The sequence below is a fragment of the Hippocampus bargibanti genome, linkage group LG18, assembly GCF_051943395.1.
Source record: "Hippocampus bargibanti isolate YZ-2025 linkage group LG18, ASM5194339v1, whole genome shotgun sequence".
In the NCBI taxonomy this organism is placed as follows: domain Eukaryota; kingdom Metazoa; phylum Chordata; class Actinopteri; order Syngnathiformes; family Syngnathidae; genus Hippocampus; species Hippocampus bargibanti.
Window position 1 is genome coordinate 5949419 of NC_142751.1, and position 14546 is coordinate 5963964.

Here is a 14546-nt window from a genome sequence, read left to right on the forward strand (position 1 = left end):
TTTGCGTATTTTTGGAATGTGGGAGGAAACCGGGGTGCCTGAAAAAACCCACGCAGGCCCAGGGAGAACATGCAAACGGAGGCTGGAGCTGGAATTGAACCCAGTACCTCTGGACTGTGAGGTGGATGCGGTAAGCACTGGTCCACCCCTATTAAGATTACTCACGTACAACATGTGACAGAAAACTTTGGTCCAAACAGCCAGCTACCATATGTTCAAATGTTTTATGATTGAGTGATTTATAAATTAATATATCGGAGAATTAAGATGATAAACATAGCAGTAGTAAACATTTTTGAGGTTTACTCACTCGTCCATTTGCCTCTCCTTTCCACCATCCTTGGTCGCCACCGATCTTGCTGTATATCTTGACAACGTCTCCTTCCCGCAGCGACAGTTCTCTCATGTCTCTTGCCGCAAAGTTATACCTGGCTACTGCTGTACTCACGACGCGGGGTGTAAACACTGAAAATGGCACAAATAAAAAAAAAATGCTTTTCCATTCACCAACCGAGGAGATTTTTGAAAGTGGAACGTTAAATTTAAAATTATTAATCATGAATTTTAAACATGACCATCTCTGGCTGAAAGTTCATACTGCACACGTGGAGGTAATAATGTTCAAAATGAGCGGCAAAAAAAGTTCATTGTGGCTTAATTTAGCAGCCAGACAATAAAGTGTTTCATTTTAGGAGAGGAAATTGGTTTCTTTCCTTGATTTAATGAGGGGATATCACCCAGGGAAGACTGAAGATCAGTATCATGAATAAAACGACTAAAGCATAACAAAAGTAATATGTTTCAGGTCAACATAACAAGCAACAACCTGAAGCAAGATAAAAAGGAGCAGAGTTAAAAGTAAGAGTACCTGACCAAAAGGGAGCCGCGCTCTGAGAGGAGAAGTTCAAGCCTTGTGGACTGAGGAAGGAGAAGTTGTAGGAGGCGCAGGTGGCTGCTAAGAGGAAGAAAGAAAGGGAACGGGGGAGGAAAACAAGGAAATAAAGTTGGGGAATATGTTGAGGCGCATGCAGAGCCGGAGGCAAAAAAGCAGCGAGAAAACAGCCATGCACACTGACTTTTTTATTAAGTCCAGCCTTTTATCAGTTGATTTTATTAATCATTATTGAGTGAGAAAACATGTTTCTGAATTTTAACATTGCACTGAGGTGTGAGTTAGAACACACACGTGTGACTCTTAACTTCAAGAGATGAACAATTTAGAAAATCGCACACGTCTCACGAACTCACCCTCCAGGGATCTTACATGGTTGAGTTAGCACACACGTATTGTGTGTATGCAAGAAAATTAACTCATTGACTGCCAGACATGCAAAAATGTGTGAACTCCAGTGATATGTTTTTTTGTCATTTTCACTCAAATTCCAGGACCTTCAGAATACAGTGATACCTTGGATTACAAACGCTTTAGCTAACGAACTTTTCGCCTTACCAACATTAAATTCTCGAGAATATAATCTTGCCATACGAACTAGTTTTCGGGAAACACACGGAGCGCCACAATGGCTGGCGGACTAGTTTTCGGCGGAAGAACACCAAACCACACGGCCGAACAGCGCCACCGTGACTGCCGGACTACTTTTCCACACACTCTTTCTCTGAGTGCATATGCGGTATCGAGTGGATACTTTTGCTTTTTTGGGACCAAAAAAGACCCCACCATAGGCTTGTGTTCCGCCAAAGATGACACGAAAGAAAATTACGGTCGAGCAGAAGAAGGAGATCATCAAGAAACACGAACGAGGTGTGTGTTTGTGTGACTTAGCGTCCCAGTACTAGGATGCTAAGTCAACCATTGCTCCGTGTGGCGAAGGGTGTTTCATTGTTGTCTAAGCAACGGTCTCAGGCAATAGAAGAGTTTGAATAACTTCGGTTAATTTGGATTAACGAAAAGCAGCTCGCAGGGGACAGTGTTAGTGAGGATATTATCACCAAGAAAGCACGGCAACTTCACTCGGATATCATCAAGAGGCAAGTACATCAACGACCATCACAAAGTTAAATAAAACGACTTTATTATACGGTACAGTTTATTTCTTTCACTATAATACCATAGCACATTTATTATACATGAAATAAGGTATATTTTCTGTAGTTTTAAGGCTCATTTAGTAGAAAATTATGTTTTATGGGGACCTGGAAACAGATTATTCTCATTTTTAATGGTTTCTTATGGGAAATTAATGTTTGGAAGATACACTTTTTGCCTTGCACACACTCTCTGGGAACCAATTAAGTTCGTAAGCTGAGGTATCATTGTATATTATATTGGAAACCTTTTTTCATTCATTGGAGGTGCGCCTTATACTCCAGTGCGCCTTACACACCGGAAAATACTAGGATGACTCAAATTTCCTATTTTGGCAGAATAAAGTAGAGCAACTAACAGAAAATCTGTTTTTCCTTAAATCCACGAAATGGAATTAATTGTTGGATTGTGCAACATGTCAAAATGTGTTGGGAGTCCTGTGTTGTCAGTGATTGCGATTCGACCCTGGAAGCAGCTTTTATGGCTCAGTGCAACAGCTTACCTGGCGAGCGGGAGCTGGATCTTGTCAACGAGCGTTCCCTTGCCTTGTAGGGGTATCGCAACGTAGTATCCAGCAGCTTGAAACTCTCTTTCAGTGAATGGGACTGATAATACTCCACCAGCTCCTGTTGTGCAGAACATTGATTCGATTCATCACGACCTGTTGTCCTTCTACGACGTGCAATATTTTGCATTTCATCATTACCAAAAGGCTCTCGAACTTCTTGGCCTCTGTGATGTGAATCCAGCTGTCTTTCTCAATGACTTTTATGTGTTTCACTTCATCGTTAAATCTGTGAGGCAAAACGAGACTCGGTTTGCACACATTCTCTGATTGTGCGAACTTGATAGTCATTTAGACAAAACATAATGTACAAGCTGTTAACTGCAGGGAATGCACAATATATATCTGTACTAAAACCTTCTTTGGAATTGTCTGTATCAGTTGTTAATGAAAGCCACTTGCGTGTTAATTTTCCCCTCTGTGTGAAGTCAAACTCACTTGATGCTGATGGCAAACCTCTCTGCTTCGGCCGTCCTCTCTCTGATGAGGTAGGTCCCACTGCTGTGGGATTTTAAGAGGTTGTCGGCCTGCTGGCGCTCCATGTTTCCTGCAAACCTACAAAGAGCAGCGAGGAACAAGTGCTGAGTCATTACAATGTCTTTTGATAGTCGCGGTGCAACTTTTCATCTTTGGTTGTTCATGCTTAATGATGAGAAAAAGCAATGGACAGAACAAAGGACAAATTTCAAGTTGACAGGCCTACCAAGGATAGCCGTAGTAGTCTGTATCCCTTGATGACTGCCTGCTGGATAAGGACTGGAAGGGCTGTCACAAACGGAATACATTGAAGTTGTCCCAAAGGTAACAGTTCTTATGTTGCTGAACGGGGACTGACTTACCTTTGGGTCGAGATAAGGTTTCACACAAGAACTGGGGAAGAATCCATTTTTGTGCGTTTGCATCAACTTTCCCTGGAATACAATACAATATAGCTCATACATTCAAATATTGAAATGGCCAAGTACTAGCATGAATGAAATAAACATGTTTAACTACGTCAATAAAAAAAAAAAACATTGGCTGGGGAAGTAGTTTAAAATACAATAGTACAGTTCAGATGACTGTTGACATTTGATGTGAGTTCCGTAAAATAATGCAATCAAAATCATGTAGTATTGCGAATCTGTTCCTCTTTGCTGAGGCTGCTTTTAGTAAGATGAGATCCAGCGCTTAAAAATAACAAACAGCCTCTCCTTTTCATGTGACTTTTTGAACTTAATATTACCAGCAATAATCCTTTATAGCTACATCCATAAAAACTAAACATAACAAAATAAAAATAAATAAATAACTAAATAAATATGCAGCCATTCATGATAAATTCATGTGAGCACCTTTGGATGAAGAGCCCAAGGAGCATGATTAGCAAAGACGACTTTTCAAACCCTGTTACCCATACACACACACACAAAACGTTGCTGGAATGCCTGACTTGTCAACATTGTACGAACCATTTTTCATAGAAGCTGCAGTATCCCTGTACAACTCATTTGAAAATAAATTAAAATATTATCAAGAGGGGAAAGTAAAAACAAGTCAATCATGATCCAATTGTTTTTGTTTGATATGCACAGCTTCATTCAGGGTGGAAAAGATTTTGCCATTCTCTCTCTCTTTTTTTCATTCATTCATCTTCCTGACCACTTTATTATCACGAGGGTCACGGGGGGAGGGGGTGCTGGAGCCTATCCCAGCCGTCTTGGGGCACGAGGCGAGGGACACCCTGAATTGGTTGCCTGCTAGTCACAGGGCACACAGAGACAAAATAACCATTCACACCAATCATTGTTCGATCAGCCTGCCATGCATATTTTTGGATTGTGGGAGGAAACCGGAGGACCTGGAGAAATCCCACGTGGATCTTGGTAGAACATACAAACTCCACAAAGTGAGACAGGAGCAGGATTTGAACTGACGACCTCAGCACTGTGATGATTTTTTTTAAATACCATACATAACAAAACAAAAAAACAAAAACAAAAACAAAAAAAACTCAATTTTTAAAAGGCATGTGTAGACTTTTTTCTATACACTGTTATACCATGCTGGGCCTTGGTGACAAAGCTCTAAGTGGCGGCTTTACCTCCCACCATGCGGTGTCAGGATCCCCTTTCAGCAGCTCGATGTAGTCTCCCGTTTGAAAAGATAGAGCTGTTTTTCCCGGTGGTGCTGGTGTACCGTGGTAATTTCTCACTGCTACCATCTTGGGACCTGAAAAAACACACAGCATGCATATTTTGTTCGAATCATATTGGTCACATAGAACAAGATAAACGAGAGCATGCGTGATGGTGATGAGGTAATAGCTCCGCCCACAAGATGGCACTAAAGAGCTGTGCATCGCTTTTTTTAATTGTCTCATTCATGTCCTGCTTGTGCACAAAGTGCACTTACCAGAAGACAGTCCATGTTCCTGCAAATGGTAATTAAACGAGATGGTCAACAGAATAATTACCATTGAGTTTTTAAATGCATAATTTCCAATACAGATAAATGTAAAGTATTTTGCGTCCACTCACCAAGTCGAGAGGATCTAGAAGGCAAGACAAGCGGCAGAGGAAGTCAGAGAACAGGAGAAAAATGATAATAATACACATTAAAGCACCTCTCAAAGAACAAAAAACAATTGGGATGAATAGAAATAAATGAAAACATGAATATAGTTTGTAATCAAAACTAGTTAAATAAACTATTTAAGAACCACATACACAACATTCTTGACCAATTCAGTTCACAAATGTCATGTTTTCACATTTTAGCGATGACATCAGTCCAATCAGAAGGAGTGGAATGATTCATGTACTGTTTAGAAGGGTAAATGACAACAAAAGGGAGTATTTGATTGTCAAAATAATAACATACTGATTTTGCAGATAGTGATCACTTCCAGACATTCTTTGTGTGCTCCTGTTCCACATCGTGAGCAAAAGTAACCCTGATAGAAGATTCCCCTAATGGACACACACACACACACACACACACACACACACACACACACACACACACACACACACACACACACACACACACACACACACACACACACACACACGCATGCACACACACACACACACACACACACACACACACACACACACGCAAACACACACATACGCGTGCGCACACACACACACACACACACACACACACACACACACACACACACACACACAGAAAATACCTCAAGATACAAATATAAATAGTACAGATAAAATCGATTTCACATGTCATTAGCAGTATAATTTGCAGGGATAAAAAAACGTTTTCAGAATCGGCACTGACAAGGATCCTCGTTCAGAGTAAAAACACTGTGAAAACATTCACTTTTCCATTTGATGATCCCAAAATACAAAATATATAGTTCTGTGAACTGCTTTTCAACACTCACATTCATCAGACATATTGAGTTGTGAGTGTCATAACAAGCAGGACCGGTGGGGACACAGAAGTTAATTAGCATGTAGCAGGGAGTGAGAATACTGGTCCAGGCCTTTTTTTTCCTCCACTGGCTGGGAATTTAGGTCAGGCCAGCCATGAAATTTGTGGGTCAATAGGCAAACTGGAGTTTAGCCAAGCCAACTCTGCTCTGCTCAGTCTGGTGTGAGAGAGGCGATTCCAGGACACGGGTTATCCCCCATTCTGATGTTTCGACATTCTTAGATGAAGCCGGACGGTGTTTGAAGGATTACGCTAATCTTAGTGAAACTCGCTTCATTTCCCAAAGTGCCGATATTCCATCTAAGTTTATTTCACAACCAGCTTTGGCTAATGGAGAGTTGATGAATTTCATGATGATTTCATTAATGATGTATGAAATTCCCCTTTTGGTGGGGGCATTTAAGGCTTTCTTATTCTGATGAAATGCAAAAATACGAACACAGTCATGTTAATAGTGTTTAGGTTTTTTTTACAATAATTAACTCCTTCATTGCCATTCTCTAACACATTTTGCACGTCTGGCAGTGAATGAGTTAATTATGTGCAAAATAATATTTTTCATTACTTACACTGCAGATGCACATCAGCTACAATTTATTGTAATTTATTTTACTTTCTTTTGTTATCATTCTTGTTTGACAAATATTACATTTACCTCCATGTTGCTGACAGTGGAGCAATGCAGAGCGGTCCAAGTGCAGAGTTTACTTTAAACTATATCCCTCCACGATTGTCATTTGTACGACTACGGGGATGTAAAACAATGCCTTCTTCCCTGGTTTGGATGGTGTTGCTGAGTTTTTGTTATTCTTCTTACCTCAGTAGCATCTTGCAGGCTCGGCAGTTGGTGTTCTTATCAAACGTGTGCATTTGAAAGTTATGCTGGTTAGCCGTAGCCCTTTCCGGTTTGATGTTGGACCTGGATGAACAAAAGCCACAAGAACCAATGAACAGAGACTTTGATTGCATGAGGTCAGTCAGCCAAAAGATGATATGCAGCAACTGTTTATGTGAATTGAGGGTTTAGTCTTTAACCAAAACTCACATGGCCATTTCAAACTGTTCCATCCACTTCCTCTTTGTTTCTTCTGTTTTACAAAAAAACTGGAAGCCCTGCTTCCCTTGCAGGTGGATCAGGTAGAAGCCATAAGACCACTGCAGACAAAACAACGAGCAAGCGGCACATGGCAGTGATGTCAATTGACGCAAAGACGGGGTGCCCTCTACTCCTCAATCCATGCACTCAAGTTTGGGCGCTTCATTTATTTCCCAATTAAATGATGTGGTGCATGCTTGAGCAATGCTGGTGTACAAAAAAAAAAAAAAGCTTGAAAGCCATTAGGAGCAAGTTGCGTGCATTTGCCAAACGGAGCCCTGAAAACACCAGCTCTGCTGTCGGAAACTAGGCCATCACGAGAAGATGAGTGAGCAAAGAGTCACTTGAGCTTACCATTTTTCCACTTGACTGGTAAGCATGCAAAATGAAAGACACCATAAAAAAGACCCAGTTACACATGCAACATGGACTGACACATGCTGATTGAAACCAAAAAGCCATGTCTGACTAGCCGCCGTGTGTGATCTACTGTACATTTTTATGAACAATGTTGTTTGGGGGGCGCGTGGTTTCCCAAGCATGGATGAACACAACTAAACGTGTTGAATATTTTTTTCAAAGTTCTAGATATGAGGTTGCCATCATGATTACCAGCGGATGTTACATTCCCTGTCACACACACACACACGCAAAAAAAAAAATCATTTGCATATTTGACCTTATACCTTTTTCATGTCTCTGTTGTTCATGGGGTCATCGGACATCTTATACGAATGCAGTTCAATAATCTCTTTGAGCTCATAGCTATAACCTTTCCTCTTGCAGACAATGACCACTTTATCAAACAGGAATATATACCTGAAAAGAAACATAACAGCAAAGAGCCAATTGTTCTTTGAGACCATCACATCGCATCATGGATTATATTCTTAATTTGCTTTTTAGTCATCGCTAAGACTCACCGGTCTTGTTTGGTACGGTTGACGATGGAGCAGACCTTAAGCTCTCCGTCTATCTTTGGCCTCCCATACTCCTCCAGCTTCACCTGCTGCTTAGGTCACACAGACACTCAGGGTCAATTAACTGATTGTTAGAACTAATGAGAGACTATAAATAATTCAGAAGCACACGAGGCTCACAGAGAATCCAAATAGTTGGGAGAATAAATGATGCAGTCCTTGTTGGGACACGACAACTCCATCCTCACTTCGAGTCAAGGACAATACAGTGGATATAAATTGAAGGTTCCCCACTGGATTTACATTGTTTTGTCATACATATCTTTATACTTGAATTGCGGCTTTATAATATTAAACATTGCCTTTTCAGTTTAGCTCTTGAACTTGCATGCAGGACTGAAGGGCCATTCACTGCCATCTCTCCCTGCTGCAACACATCGGATTCAAATGATCCGCTCATCAGCAAGCTCTGCGGGAGCTTGATAATGATCACGGCCATTTGACTCAGGGGTGCTGCAGCAGCGAGAGACGGAAAACATGCAGAAAAGCAGCCCTTGGGGGGTAGAGATTGACAGCTGTGCATTAGATGATTCATGATTGCTTGACAGGTTATCGTCTGTGTAAGCTCTCAGTTGTACAGGAGTGGTCTATCGATGAGAAGGTTTCTTCAGCCGTCATCTGTACTTTTTTGAAGGTGTCGGACGTTTCGCCTCCTATCCAATAGGCTTCGTCAGCGAACTAAAGTCTTATTGGTCGTATCGGCCCTATTTATATATCCCTAATGTCCAGACATGGCGGCGCTGGACACAGCTATGATAGGTCCCTACTCTCAGGTTGGGGGGAGCAGAGGACCACTCCCTGTGGCCCCACTGATTGTTCCTACATTCCTGACTAACGACTGGCCTGTTTGCCCCACTCCCTCCGGGATCACCATCAGCATTACGAATGTTGCCTAACCTGTTTTGCCTAAGCAGGCTATTGTATGAACGATCCAAATTTAACCTTACCGCACCAGACCGGTTTAATGAAGGATTTAGTTGTTTTATGAGAATCACTTCGCTTACTCCCCTTTCAAACCATCTATGTTCTTTCGCTAAGATTTTAATCTCATTGTCGTCAAATGAGTGGTTGCTAGCTTTTAGGTGCAAATGTACAGCCAATTGAGGCCCACTTGTATTATCCCTGCGATGTTGATAAAGTCTTTTTTTGAGAATTTGTTGAGTCTCCCCAATGTACTGCTCTTTACAATTTTCTTTCTTACAATGTATTGAATAAACTACATTACTTTGTTTTTCATTTGGCAGCCTTTCTTTTGGATGCACTAATTTTTGCCTTAACGTGTTTATCGGTTTGAAATAAGTAGGAATTTTGTGTTGCCAAAGGACTCTTTGTAGTTTTTCAGAAACTCCTGCAATGTAAGGTACTGCTACTCCTCTACTTTTTGTATCTTGAGAATTTTTGGTTTCATTCCCTGTTCTTTCTTTCTGACATTCGTTGAATGACCACTAAGGGTACCCACAGTTAGTGAGTGCTCTCTTGATATCTTTTGACTCCTTTTCTCTACCTTTACAACACAAACTAGGAGTTAAACTAATACCAACAAGCATTGAAGGTAGACTAGGTAGTTGAAGGTTTCTGAAAATGGGTCTCTGAGCCAACCCCATTGCACTTTCTAAAATAAAGTCAAGTTCAGTGAAGCTGATAAACGAACCAACACTAAAACAGCTTCGGTGTCTGAGAAAATACTTACAAGATTTTCTATTGAACTTTGGAATTCACTTATTTTCTTCAGTGTCTCGTTGTCTCGCTTGACCTCGTTGATGTACATGGCCAAATCCTGATGGTAAATAAATACATAAATAGAAGGTCAATTTCTGATTTGCAATCAATTGTAAATGTTTGCAAGACACACCTGCATAGCCTCCAGTGCCTCCTTTAGTTGTTGCCTCTCCGGTCGGTCTGCGGAGTGACTCAAAAGTTCCTGGATGGAGGGAATTGTTTTTCTGTTATGTCGTTTTATTGTCATCAACGGTTAAAATTTCGATGATATTGGCTGAGCTTTGCTGAATTGATGTATAGCAGCTCTTTACTCTGATTATCAAAGCCTTGCAACATCCATTGCATTAAAAAGAGGACATGGGAGTGAGTTGCAAGAAGACTCCAGCATTGAAATTGCAAGAAAAAGAAAACCACAAATGCCGTTTCCCCGCAAACAAACATTCCACATCTTCATGATCAGCTTTTTTTCCCCTTGTCCTCCACCGGGGGAAGGGGAGTAATTAAATGCTGCAATGATGTATGAAATGCCGTTGAGCTGCAATGAGAATTTGACATAATAAATCATCGCGAGTGAAAAAGCAGATGTTGGGCAACAGAGTATACTGAAATAAATTCAAGTATGCCCTTGCTTATATCATACAAGAACTACAAAGTCAGAATTCTATTGCAAATGTGAAGAGGATCTTTTCGCTCTGGAATTATACGAAGGTCATTCAATAAAAAAAAAAATGAGTTTTTTGGTATAATGACTTCTAATAGAGATAGCTTACTTAAAGAAATTATAAAATCATTTATAAAAGGGTGACCTCAATTCCAGCTTTGGCCTCCTTGTGTGGAGTTTGCATGTTCTCACTGAGTCTGTGTGTGTTTTCTCCAAGTCAATTCCAAAAACATGCATGGCAGGCTGACTGAACACTCCAAATTGTCCCGCGATGTGAGTGTGAGCACAAATGGTTGTTCGTGCCCTGCGAATAACTGGCAACGAGTTCAGGGTGTCCCCTGCCTAGTGCCCAAAGACAGCTGGGATGGCTCCAGCACCCCCCGCGACCCTTGTGAGGAATAAGCGGTTCGGAAGATGAATGAATGAATTTAAAAAAAATCAACATAATCTCCAGCACTGTCACATACTTTTCCCATCTGTGCAAAAGCTTCCATATGACAGCGTAACTAATTGGACTAATGTTTACACTACACTTGTGGCGTTAGCAAAGATTCTGACACTTAGGGAAGATGGAAGCTTGTGAAAAGATGGGGGAAAAGTGATGGGAGACTACGTAAGAAAAACAAGAGAAGTCCTTATACTCCCCACTTCCAGAAAAAAAATATTTGCTGACCCTTGTATCTTATGAGAATGCAAACATCATCACATATTCGACGCTTCATTGGGTACACCTATAAAATTTCGTTGTAGTGATTTCCCCTTTTGTTGCATAGAAACTTGAGGTACTTTGAAAAATGCACATCATTGTCCATTGTGAACAATGTATTTGCTTTGTAAATTGTTGTTTAATGTTGGTACAACTGGGTCTTGGTATTTAAGCCAGTCAGCTTTAAATTGAGACAAGGAACATAACAACAAACATGGCCTCATATTTCCTGAGGCCGCATTCTCACTAAGTGATTCCCCTGTCATGCACCAATAATGATAACTGAATAACACGATCAGCTGTCCACTGTTGTCTCTGAAAGGGATAGAAAAAAAAGACAATGGTTTCACAATAGACAATCAACAAAACCCCAAAACAGAGCTTCATGATGTGCATGCTAAAAATGGAACTAAACGTAGAAGTAGCATGACTTGGACGTAGTGAAACACCACTTGAGGAGACAGTTTTTTTGGAACATTTTCATTTCATGGATGAAGATAGAAACATTCCTCGGATGATGTCTTGACATCAAATGAACACGTGTCCTACGGCCAGTCACACTCTGTCATGTGCAATAAACGGATACGTTCGCCAAGTCCCATAGCAACAGTGTTCAGCGGCGCCTTCCTGAAGAGCGAAATGGGCTGAGCTTAATCTTGTCAATTCACGGTTGATTTGACCTGAGTGCTTTACTCAGTAGTACTGGGCTTCGATTCAAAGTGATAGAGAAGTCGCAGTACTGTCTGGATCTTCTCTCACCTTACATATAGCAATTCTGCAATGTATTATGAACTCGAATGAGTTGGATTTCGACTCCGGCTTTCATTTCTGGAGTGTTTTCGTTGTGCCTGCGTGGGTTTTATCTGGGTACTATGGTTTCTCGCATTGCAAAATCATGTGCGGCAGGTTAACACTCTAAATTGTTCCCAGTTGTGAGTTTTATATTTAAATATTATTTTTGGATAACCTTTTTTATTCATTGAAGGTGTGCCTGATACTCCGGTGGTTCTTATTTATGGAAAATGTCTAAAAATACACCATTCATTGGGATGCGCCTTGTACTCCGGTGCGCCTTACACACCAGAAAATACGGCAAACGGTGTGGGTCAAGGTTAGCTCACTCAGTGCAAAGATTTATGAACATGAGAAAAATAAACCAAAATAAAAAAATGAATAATAATATAAGATACAATGAGCATTATAAAGATCAGGCAGATGCAACGGTGTGGGATGTGTTGGGGGCGGGGATTTTTAAAAATATAGTGAGACCTCAACTTACAAACACCTTATTTTACAAACTTTTCGTCTTACAAACGTCAAATTTCTGAAAATTATACCTTATAATAAGCACTATTTTCATAATAGACACCCACCACGGCTGGCGGAGTGATCTTCGGCGGAAGCACACGACCGAACAGCACCAGAGGTTAACTTACCAACAGTCCTTATGGAAGGTGACTCTCCTTCCATAAGCCATCAACAATCATAAAAAAGGTAAATAAAACTTTATTTTACAGCACAGTTTATTTCTTTAATTACAGTCCTCATGTAAATCGCCTCTCTTTCCAAACAGCAATTCCCTTTGACCTTCGACCTTCAACGCCATTCCATCAAGCCATCAATGACCATCACAAATGTAAATAAAGTGACTTTATGATACAATGCAGTGTATTTATTTCATTACAATACAATAGCACATTTATTATACATAAAATAAGGTATGTTGTGTGTAGTTTTAAGGCTTATTTAGTTGAAAAGTATATTTTATGGAAACCCGGGAACGGATTATTCCCATTTTAATGGTTTCCTATGGCATTTTTTTTAGATACACACTTTTCGCCTTACACACTCTGTCTGGGAACCAATTAAGTTCGTAAATTGAGCCTTAATTTTGAGTCATTGAACAAATAGTTTTGAAGTCACCGACTACAAACATTTTATTTATCATAATTTCAATCTCAATCCGAATGATGGTGCTGATTTTTTTTCCCCAGAATAATCCAGCCCCTTCTAGAACCTACCTTTAGCAGTAAGTGATACTTGAGTACCCGCTGCATGGGAACCACCAGAAGATCCTGTAGCTTGAACTTTCCTTCCTGCACTTTCATCGTACATTCCTGTCGCAAGTAACAACACATACAGTTGGACTGTTTTTCTTAAAACATTGCGTTGTGCAGCATGTTGTATTTCCTATTTAATTCATTCATTCCGCATTCTTGGTTAACAATTCAGGGCACTCGGTAAATATAGCAGCGATGTGTTGCATATTTTGCGTGGCACTTTCTGACACGAATGCCGTGCACGCTTACTTGGAGGTTCCTTTGACCACAGCAAATGGCATGTTTCCGCAAGGGTTAAAAATAACATTTGCTGTTTCTGAATAGCTCTAGAATGCAAGAAGATGGTGACAAAATTGGGTTTGCACTACATTTGTGGTTCAAACGATTGCAACTAAATCACTTTTCAGAGTCTGCATTATTTACTCACATTTTATTTAGTTTTTTTGTGTTCTATCAATTACGTGTATGGCTGTTTAAACTACAGTCAAACCTCGGTTTTTGAACGTCTCGGTTCTCATCCCATTCAGTTTTCAACCAAAAATGTCATATTTTTTATGCCCCGGTATACAACCGAAATTTGGTTCTCAACCAAACTGAGTGCATCTGAATGCATCACTCGACTACCCTCTGCTTCCTTATACGTCACTTCCTCATATGTCACGTCTTCCTCGTGACCGACGCATTAATATTGTTGTTGTTTTATTTTTGCGAAAATGCTGACATATTTGGTTAAGATCTCCTGAATAGTATGATTTTTAAACAAGCAGAGGATGGTTTGAAAAGTTAGTGTGCCCTGTGTTTGCCCAAAGGCAGCTGGGATAGGTGCCAAGATGCCCCGTGGCAGAAAAATAGAGAGATTTTTATGTACAGATGTTAATGTTGATGTTAAAAGTTGGTGAAAAGAAAACTTTGTTTTTATAGAATTTTACACATGACCAGCTCTATTGTTAAGTTTTTATCCGGTTTATGCGATGAAATAGTTTAAAAATTGTTGTCACTGTGCAGAAATACCATTGAAATTCCATCATCCTTATTTGAAGTTAGTTTCAGGGTTAGGATTCAGAAACATTTAGTGATACGTATACCTATTATCCATCTATTCATCAATTTTAGGATCCACCTATCCTCACAAAGGTCATGGGACGTGCTGGAGTCAATCCCAGCAGTCATTGGGCAGTAGGCAAGGGACACCCTGAATTGGTTGCCAGAGAGAGACAGAGAGAGACAGAGAGAGAGAGAGAGAGAGAGAGAGAGAGAGAGAGAGAGAGAGAGAG

The 14546-nt window shown here is 40.4% G+C and overlaps 1 protein-coding gene across 8 annotated transcripts in view; it reads right to left on the bottom strand.

Moving 5' to 3' along the window:
- Window positions 1–14546, bottom strand: part of vav2 (vav guanine nucleotide exchange factor 2) — a 159258-nt gene that overhangs the window by 4824 nt on the left and 139888 nt on the right. For 2 of the 8 annotated variants that reach the window (XM_089020352.1, XM_089020348.1), the window contains 19 exons: window positions 13234–13329; window positions 9979–10047; window positions 9817–9903; window positions 8070–8158; window positions 7833–7965; window positions 7501–7515; window positions 7096–7205; window positions 6868–6969; window positions 5475–5563; window positions 5132–5145; window positions 5007–5025; window positions 4696–4823; window positions 3452–3523; window positions 3316–3377; window positions 3051–3167; window positions 2754–2841; window positions 2550–2673; window positions 869–955; window positions 311–465 (listed from right to left, as the gene is read on the bottom strand). In XM_089020352.1, coding sequence (XP_088876478.1) covers window positions 311–465; window positions 869–955; window positions 2550–2673; window positions 2754–2841; window positions 3051–3167; window positions 3316–3377; window positions 3452–3523; window positions 4696–4823; window positions 5007–5025; window positions 5132–5145; window positions 5475–5563; window positions 6868–6969; window positions 7096–7205; window positions 7501–7515; window positions 7833–7965; window positions 8070–8158; window positions 9817–9903; window positions 9979–10047; window positions 13234–13329 — 1656 coding nt within the window. The remainder of the gene's footprint in view (window positions 1–310; window positions 466–868; window positions 956–2549; window positions 2674–2753; window positions 2842–3050; window positions 3168–3315; window positions 3378–3451; window positions 3524–4695; window positions 4824–5006; window positions 5026–5131; window positions 5146–5474; window positions 5564–6867; window positions 6970–7095; window positions 7206–7500; window positions 7516–7832; window positions 7966–8069; window positions 8159–9816; window positions 9904–9978; window positions 10048–13233; window positions 13330–14546) is intronic. The other 6 variants (XM_089020354.1, XM_089020355.1, XM_089020351.1 and 3 more) reach the window with 5 other exon arrangements.